Source organism: Octopus sinensis, linkage group LG13 (genome assembly GCF_006345805.1).
Source record: "Octopus sinensis linkage group LG13, ASM634580v1, whole genome shotgun sequence".
NCBI lineage: Eukaryota > Metazoa > Mollusca > Cephalopoda > Octopoda > Octopodidae > Octopus > Octopus sinensis.
Genome location: NC_043009.1, coordinates 19,862,851 through 19,872,850, shown reverse-complemented (window position 1 = coordinate 19,872,850; position 10,000 = coordinate 19,862,851). Strand labels below are relative to the sequence as shown.

The 10,000-nt window shown below is 32.8% G+C and overlaps 1 protein-coding gene across 1 annotated transcript in view; it reads left to right on the top strand.

The window, feature by feature from the left end:
- LOC115218589 (dachshund homolog 1) overlaps window positions 1–10,000 on the top strand; it is a 78,198-nt gene that overhangs the window by 28,426 nt on the left and 39,772 nt on the right. The window contains exon 5 of the mRNA XM_029788483.2: window positions 160–369. Within this exon, the coding sequence (XP_029644343.1) occupies window positions 160–369 (210 nt within the window). The remainder of the gene's footprint in view (window positions 1–159; window positions 370–10,000) is intronic.

Sequence of the window (10,000 nt, the reverse complement as noted above, 5' to 3'; positions counted from 1 at the left end):
AGCATATCTCTTCATAAATACACATAATGATTGACTGCAATAAAACTTGCTTATTAAACAAAAAATTCCTACCAAACAAATTAATATTCCAAATGTCCATTGTGTTTGAGATATTAGTTGAGTGTAAATCTTCAAAAATTTCTGTTTAATTTGTTGTAGAGGACAGTGCTGATACTAATGATTCCTTACCAAATGGTGATACAACAGATAAAATCCCAACATCGAGTCAAAGTTTTGCCTCACAACTCCTCAATGGAGATACTCCGAGTATATCCTCAATAGAAACCCTTTTACTCAATATTCAAGGACTCCTGAAAGTGGCTGCAGAGAATGCTAGACACCATGAACGGCAAATCAACTTTGAAAAAGGTTAGTCATTCCAGAAATTATTCAAACAATTATGAATTTCAATCAGAAATACTTTTTATCATTTTCTATTTTGCAGTCTTGAATAATTGATGTTAATGCATGTCTAAAGCTGTCTTGCAGCAAAAAAATTTCTTCATCCAAACCAATTTTTTAGCTTCCCAGTTTATATCAATCTTTTCTTTCCAGGAATTTTGTTGTTGTTGTTGTTGTTGTTGTTGTAGACACAAAATGCAGCAAACATTGAGGTTTTGTTTTAGTTTCCAAGGAAATCCAGATATATTTACAGGATCAATAACTAACAATCAACCTTCACAGGCTCAATAGCTCTCCACTAATTGTAAAATTAACTATAATATCCTTCACTTCAACTAATTACCTCTCCCACTTCACCTATATTCATCATTCCATTGCATTATTAACATGGAACCATCTTTTCAATTTCGTGAGTCTATGAATCATCAAAATGAGAACAGAGAGTTCAAAGTGAGCAAATGTCATTTCAACAAAACTTAAACTGTTTACTGTCTAAAAAGAGGTTTTTCTCTTTCTTTTCTTTTTCTTTTTGTAACTCCTCAGAATTGAAGTTTACTTTCAACAAACCTATAATTATTTCAAAAAATAGATTTATTTACATTTGATTCCATAGAGGAATATTTCTAAGACACAATATTAATCAAAGAACAATGTGGTGAAGAATCCTAATGGTTTGACAAGTTTTCATTCATTGAGATTGAGGGCCATTACAGTCCCAAACCCCACAATAAAATGGTAGGCATTACAGTATTTTTTACTACATTGATTGGTTGATGAAAACTTATAGTTAACCAAATTTAAATTGTTGATATTACAAATAATATTATGGTGTTTTCATGTTAAATTTTTTATTAAATAAATATTTTTCATGTTAATCTCACTTTGAAGGAGCAAGGTCTTGTTTTGAAGTGAAATCGTCTCACTTAGAATTCTAAATGTAGCAGCAGTTCTGATCTGTTACTCAATTCTCTCAAGATCTTCCATCAACGTTTGCCAAATATTCTGAAGAACTAATTTTTATTACCCAGCTTCTTGTACAATGGCTCCAAAAAAGTGTTACAAACTACGGTGTGCCACAGACCATGGTGTGCCACATAGCAATAGTGTGCCACATAACAATAGTGTGCCACAGAACAACTAGAATACTATGAAGTGTAGCTACAAACACTGCCAAAATTATTAAATGTTTTTAAAATGAGAAAATTACAAACTGGCATTTTTAAAATAACAGTCCTGATAATTCTGCATCATTTATTGACTAACGATGTAATTACTTAATTAATTTTTGTGTGGGGTTAAAACCTTTCCATGACTGTATATCTAATGAAACATGCTGCCTATATGTTTCAATTAATTTTGAAAATAATTAATAATTAGGGGGATTTTGTTAAATAACAAACTTTTTCTTTATTAAACTGGAGCTGAAAACATAAAATGGTTTTTATATAAAATTAAAATGCAAGATTCTAATTTAGATATGAGCATTTTGAAATGACTAGCTTTGTATTAAGGGCCATCTTAATGTCAAAAAATGTATTAAATTACTTATTACTTATATGATGATTAAGATGGTAATTTTTAATATATTTTTTTATGCACAAATTATGTCAAAATATTTATATTTGCTCTAAAGTGTTCTGCAAGCAGAAAAAAGGTTAGGAACTACTGCAGTCATTCTCTGAGATGACCCCATTTGAGAGAATCTTCACAACTCCTCTCCAATCTCTTGAGTCTGCATTATCACACTAAGATCTCTCATACATCACATTCTGAATCTCAAGTGATTACATCGTGATAAAAGAGTTTGTGACATTTTTTTACCTGGTGGCTGGGGTCTCCAAAAGACAAATGATGATCCCTAAAGCAGTGCCCAGCAAATTGTATTTTACATTGTCTCACTATTTGAGAGAGGAATACACGCACACACACACACATATGTATATATATTAACCAATATATACAATATTATAGATCCATTTCAGCCAACCTTACTAATCAGTTTTGCACTTGGTATTAGGTAACTCGACATTAGATAAAAGTGAGGTTAAGTAATACCACATGCTCTTCAGAGATGGCAGCTGTGAAAAAACATACAAAGAATATTTACTGTCTCTGGCACATGTGGGGAACTCACCCAATACACACTTCTTTGGCTCAATTTAGTATTATTCTTGAATTCTGAAGATGAGCATGGCACAGATTAGTGATTAAAGTAATAGAAATGTTTGGATTTTATTCCTGGGATATCCTATCAAACCATTTCGGCACCGTCTCAGTGAAAGATTTCTTTGATAGGAATTTAAGAAAAGGTTTAGGTCTCAATACTTCAATAACAATTGTACCGTTTAAGCTTAGGTTAGCTCTGATCAAGCAAACCTATGATCAAAGTATTCCAACCATGACCAACCTTGATGGTTTCTACAATAGTGGGGTGTGATGTGAGGGAGATTCGGCTGTTATCTCTAGAATATATTTTGATATAAAGTAGCTGTTTTGTAATTTATGCAAAGAATATTATTAAATAGTTTTTGGAGAGGAAAAGCTCCAGCATGACCACCACCACACAATAACAACAACAACAGCTTGAAACCAACTGAAGATTAAAAGAATTAGAGAGTTAAAGAATTAGAGAATTGCAGAATTAGAGAATAATAGAATAAAGAAATAGAGAAATGGGAATTGAGAGAATTAAAGAAATTAATCCTGTTTAATAAAGTATGTCTGGCTGGTGGGGTGGATGGATGCCTGGCTGGCTTGATAGCCAGATGGACAAACAGACAGACAGAAAGAGAGATAGATAGATAAACTGACAGGTAGATGGATCAGTAGACAAACAGACAGATACACAAATAGAGAGAGAAGTACCTAAGTAGGTAGGTACAAGAATAACATTGAAGATGAGAAAAAAAAGAAAAAAAAGAAAAGCAAACACTAACCCCAAAACAAAACCCTGTCTCCATCATTGACCCCATGTTCTCCTTTGCAAACTCTGATCCCTGATTCCATGATCTCTGCCCTCTGACCTCATTCTTTACACCACCCACCCACCCACCCACCATCATCAAACTCAGAGTCTGAGATAAATGACTAAAGTCTCATTTAGTGAAGTTGAATAAATTACATAAGAGGGGGGAGGAGGAGGAGGAGGAGGAGGTAGAAGAGGAGGAGGAAATAGTGTGGAGGGTGGAAGGGTGGGACAGGAGGCTTGATGCTCAAAAATCAAAATTTTTCTAATTAAAAATTCACTTTTATTTGTCAGTTTAAACTGGATAACGAAATTATATTTCTCTGCAAGAGATTTATTTATTTTTTTAAATTAAAAAAATTAAATTTACTTTTGGTTGCATTCCCTCCTTCCCCTTCACACACCCTTCGCTTTGTTTTTATTCTGTGTGTGTGTGTGTTTCTTTTTTGCTTCTTTTACTCTCTCCTTCCTTCCTTGGTTGACTGCAAGAAATGAGGATATATACAGACATACATTTATATGTATATATATGTGTGTGTATATATATATATATGTATATGTATGTATGTATGTATGCATGTATGTATGTATGTACATGTATAATGTGTATGTGTGTCTGTGTATTTATGTATATGTATACATATGTGTGTGTATACACACACACACACACAAATATATGTGTGTGTGTAAAGAGAGCAAGATTTACTTTGTTTTTATTTAAATATTTTCTTCTGCCTTTCTTTTTAACTTTTCTTATTTTTTAAAAAAAATTATTGTTTTTATTTTTTAAAAAAACTTTATTTTTATTTCTTATTTTCCTCTATTTATTAAAATGGTGCTAATCTTTTCCGCTTCTTTTTATCATGGAATTCATTGATGTTCTGCAAAATGTAAAGTTTACTTCCTTCTTGCACTCTTTTTGCTGGTTTTGTTGGGGTTTTTTTTATACAAGTCTGTCCCTTTTTTAGGTAAACATGGGGCCACCACCACCACCACCACCACTGCCACTGCCTCCCCCTTCTACATTAACATTAATGAATTAAGCATGCAAAAAGTAGTGGACTGCAAGCATTTTCATCTCCCCCTCCCCTTATTTTACTTTTACCTCTTCCTTTCTTAAATAATATTTTTTAAATGTTGTTGTTGTTGATGGTGTCTATTGTGGTGATGGTGGTGGTGGTGGTGGTGAGAGGTGGTGTAACTAAATATGTAGAAAAGTCAAAGAAATACTTGGCTGTGATCTGTCAGTGAAGCTTCACAATTACTGAAGTTAATTAGATATAGAAAATAATAATGATAATAATAATGATAATAACAATAATAATAATAATTAGAAAAGAGGTCCTCGAAAGGAGATGAAATCACAAAGGAAAGCCAGGAAAAAAGAAAATAAACATTGGTTGCAAAAAATGAGGCAATAAATATAGTTTTCTCTCTGTTTTCTAATCTCCTCTCTCCCTCTCGCTCTCACTTTCTCCCTTTCTCTCTCACTTTCTCCCTCTCCTCTCTCCCCTTTTCTTTCTATCTTTCTTTCCTGATATACATATATATATTCAACTTCTAACTCCTTTTTCTCCTCTCACTTTCTTTCAGTTAATCTTTTTTTCCTTCCCTTTCTCTCAACCTCTTTCTTATCTTCTCTCTCTCTCTCTCTCTTTCTATCTATCTATCTTGTTTTTTGTTCTGTATTGCTTTTCTCTCTCTCTCTCTCTCTCTCTCTCTCTCTCTCTCTGTATCACTTTCTCTCATTTTCTCTCTCTCTCCTCTCCTTTTGCCCCCTTCTGCTTTCTTTCAATCTTCTTCTCTCTCTCTTCCTCTTTCTCTCTCTCTCTCTCCACCCCACCCCTCTCTGTTTCCTCATCACTGACTTCATATTGCTACAGAATCATTCAAGCATGATATTACGACAAGTGATGGTAAGGCTGCAAGGAGAGAAAGAGAGAAAAGGAATGAAGGAGAAAGACAGGGAATGAGGGAGAGAGAAACAGAGTGAAGGTGAGAGAGAGAGAGAGAGAGAAAATTCAAATTAAAGAAATGCTAATAGTGGCAAGAAAGAACAAAGGAAGATGAATTTTTTTTTAGAAATTTTATTAAAATTAAAAACAGAGATTTTTTTTTTAATATTATCTAAGAATAATGAATTCTTTAAATAAATTTCTTGTGATTTTTAAACTCTAATATTTTCACAACACAGTTCTGCTTCAAGAATTGTTTAACAAACTTAATTGCTAATCATTTCTTAGCATTTTACTTTAATTCTTCCATTAGTGCTTTAATCTTTGCTCCACTTTAAATCATTCTTTTGTTTATATATATTTACATATATTTTTTTATTAAACAAAAACCAAAAAAAAAAAACGAGGCAATATTTAATATAGGAAGACAAGATATATTCCATTTGGTTTCTGAGATTAATTTAAAAACTAAAATTGTCATATTTTCAATAGGTTGGCTTTAAATAAGAGTTTACTTTGATGTTCAAAGGTGGATCTTTCAACAAATACATACATACATACATATATATAAATAAATTTTATATATGTATATATATATATATAATATATATATATATATGTATGTAGATATGTATGTATGTATGTATGTATGTATGTATGTATATATATAAATTTTATATATGTATATATATATATATATATATATATATATAATATATATATATATATATGTATGTAGATATGTATGTATGTATCTATGTATGTATATAAAGACACATATACGCATATGCTTACTACACGTATGTATCTCCATAGTCTTTGCTTTCCATAATGCCAGTTTACAAATACATTAGTTTTAAAAGACGCTGTTTGTCTTATGTTAGATTGTCATTAAGGTGCCATTTGACATTGAACACCTCACCATCACCACCACAACCACCACCAACAACAACAACAGCAAACCATGACAGCCCCCCCCACCTTTCTGTTATTCCAACATCCCTCCCCCACCCTTATTGCATCAACACAACACCCCCATCCCACCCCATATTACACTAACAACGTTTTTAATTCACCAGTTGGAGATAAATGTTGATATCTTTCACTATGGCTTTTAAACATCTTTCTTCCATTAAATCCTTCTTGCTTGTAAAATAAGAAAAATAAGAAGTACTGGCTGTCCATGGAACTTGTTCAATCTATGAGAGATATGCTTTGTTTTTGTCTTTGTGTTTATGTTTGTTGTTGTTGTAGTTTTATTTATTTATTTTTGGCTCTTGAAACTGTTTACCAGAGGGCATATAGTTTATAAAGCACATGGAATCATTAAAACAAAGAATAGATTTATCTAAATGTATAAAACAAATATCTGTTATAGCTTGCAGGCCTTTGTAAGTTCCTGCAGCCTAATCCTCAAAGAATACCATTATATAGATATCTGCAGGCTGAGAAAATGATAACCTTTCTCACTTTAAAGTCCTACCCTATATTTGGTGGCACCAACTGCCTGTCTCTGGTGTAAAAGTATTTCCTTTCTAAAAGTTTCTGTGAACAGTAACACTTCTATTGTTTTCTTCTTCTAACTCACTTCCACCCTTTTTCCATCCATAACACACCAAATACCGTCCATGAGATTTTGACAACAGTCATGAGCTGTAGGGGTTCCATGAGACACAGCTTGGAAATGTCTTTCTAATAATAGGAATTTTTAAAATAAAATCCAGTTACTTTTTGGAAGTCCTAAATTACACATCCTGCTTAATGACATTGATAATAGTTTTCAAATTTTGGTGCAAGGCCAGCAATTTTAACGGCGGTCGGGTAGGGTTAGTCAATACCATCAACCCCAATACTTAACTGGTATTTTAGTTTATTGACTTTGAAAGGTTAAAAAACAATATTGATCTTATTGGATTTGAACTCAGAACAAAAGGAGCCAAAACAAATACTCCTGATGAGCTGATGATTCTGTCAGCTCACTTCCACTTTGTCCTGACCTGGAAACATAGGATTTATCCAACAATAGACAATACAAATTTTAACCTTGTGAAGACATTTCTCTACATCTGTCTGCTATAATCACATCACACCCAACAACAATGGCTAAAATTTCTGTCATTTAATTATTATTTCAAACATTAATTACAAAACTTGTGAATAAACTCTTTTTTACCACATTTTTATATGAATGAACATTCTCAGACCAAAAGGGTATTATCTGAAGACCCTAAAACTAAACTATATCTGTCAGCTTTAATATACAACCATTACTACAATGTATAAAAAAGAGTCTTTATAATATCTGAATGTCCTTTTAAATCTCCATAACTTCCATAAATGGTAGAATTAATGTTTGTAAAGAATAAGTGAAGGAATTTAATCCATTTTTAGGTAGATTTATTCTTGATATTGTTAATCTACAACATGTCAAAAAGCACCCAGTACACTCTATAAAGTGGTTGGCATTAGGAAGGGCATCCAGCTGTAGAAATCATGCAAAAGAAGGTGTTGGAGTTTGTTGCAGTCTTCTGACTCACTGCCACTTGTCAAACAGCCAAAGACATAGCCAGCATGGAAAACGGACGGTAGATGATGGTGATGATGATGATAACAATGTCGGCAACAACAGCATCATTAGGTATTCAAACTGGGATGTGATTCTAAAGTTTTAGAAATTCTTTACAGCTGATTCCCAGTTAAACCCTGTGTCACATTAATTAACCAAAATACCTGCAAATCAAATCTCTTATTTTAATTAATAAACAATTAGATGAAATTTACTGATTCATGATTATAAAACATCTGCATCAGGTTTTTAAATGTTTGGTTCAGATCAAATCCTGGGGTAGAAATTCTCGGTTTGGTTCAGCAATGAGTGTCCAGTTGCTTGACCAATAGGATTAATTCTTAAATGAGAAATGGCTGAGGGTTTCACAGACCATTATATTAAGGAAATTCTCAGAATAAACCAGCAAGAGGCAATTTAGCAAAGTTTGGGCCTTTAAATTATGGGAAAAATCCAAAGAGAGGGAGAGAGAGAGAAAATGAGGCAGAAAGACAGAGAGAAAGAGAGAGGGAGGGAGAGAGAGACGGAAACACTACCTTCTAGTATTTGGAAAGGCTATGTTAACTTCACTGGGATTTGATCTCCAAACAGAAGCAGTAAGCATAATTACTGTCAGTCACTCTATCCAATGCTCTAACAACCCTGCCAGTCCCCCCACTTACACTGAGACTCCCCGAACACAATCTGTGTGTGAGTACACCCTTCAATGAGGAGAGACTAAAGGATATAGTAATCCTTTACAGGAATCCCAGGCCTGGAGGGAGAAGGAGAAAGGGATCCTCAAATAAGACATCTGATCCCAATTACTTGCAAAAGAGTGGACTCTTCAGTTAAGTCTATCACCCAAGTAGGTCATGGTAGGAGTTGAACTTACAATACAAAGGTGTTGAAAAAATACCACAAGGCATCTAAAGACTCTACTAAATTGCCATGGAGGTTCTGCCAATTGCTGTCTACAATCATATTCCAGAGTATTGGTACTCAGCACCATGCTGTTGTACTCTAAATATTCTCTTAGCATCTATAGACATATCCCAGAGTATTGCTACTCACATTTATTTTCTTAAATTATCTGCTTTGGATGTTTTTACCATCTCTTTTCAGTGTATATACTGAAGTTTCAGCACAGTTTCCTTTGTTATGTCTGTTGGTGTTTTTGGTATATATTAGGAATGGTCAACCAGAAAGAATATTATCGTTTATAATCTCCACATCAACTGCAATCATGTAAAAACTATTTTGTAATGACAATGTTTTTTATCTTGATTTTAAAAAGGAAGTCACTGATCCCATGTTACAATCAGAAAGCTTTCACTCTCAACTTTTAAACTCCATCTTTGAAGCCAGTAATTTTTGATGGTCGATCTTTCAACAATCATAGAATATTGTCTGTTCAAAGGTTTTCTCTTGTCATCTCTCTATCATGTTTTCGTATTTTTATTCCTTTTTACATTTCAGTTCTTTAATCCTATGTTTTTCTCTGTAGATTCCTTTGCGATACCTTCCTCCTCTCCATCATTATTCCAGCTTTTATTTGGAACATTTTTATCCTCATACTTGAAAAAAAGAGATAATTTCATACAATTTTTAATGTTTCTTAACTATTTCTGTTAATCTATTGCTATATTTTGTGATATTAAAACTATTTTTAGTGATTTTGTAATCACATCATTCTCTTCCACCAAAGATAACTATAACCTATCAATGTCTACTTTTGTTGGTCAATTCTAAAGATTCTCATTTATTTTTTTTGTTTTATCTTTAAACTCCTTACTTCATCTTTTATTACATGAAATCTACAAGTTATTAACTGGCATAGCTAATGTGTTAATGTTTATTACTCTGTTCTTAGCATTCAGTTCTGTCTTAACTACTAGTTTAATGTGTCTGTAATATTCTTGTCTGATTATTTTAAAATTCTGGAATGCTTTATACATCATCAGCATCAGCATCAATATCTACTTTTCCATTTCTGCATGAGTTATTGCTGGGATAGATTTTCAATTTCTTATTCTCAACACCCCTCACCTATTTCCAAATAAGGTAATATTCCTCTGTATTCTTTGAACATTTACAATACAATGCCAGACATGTTTTCATGGAAGATTTCAA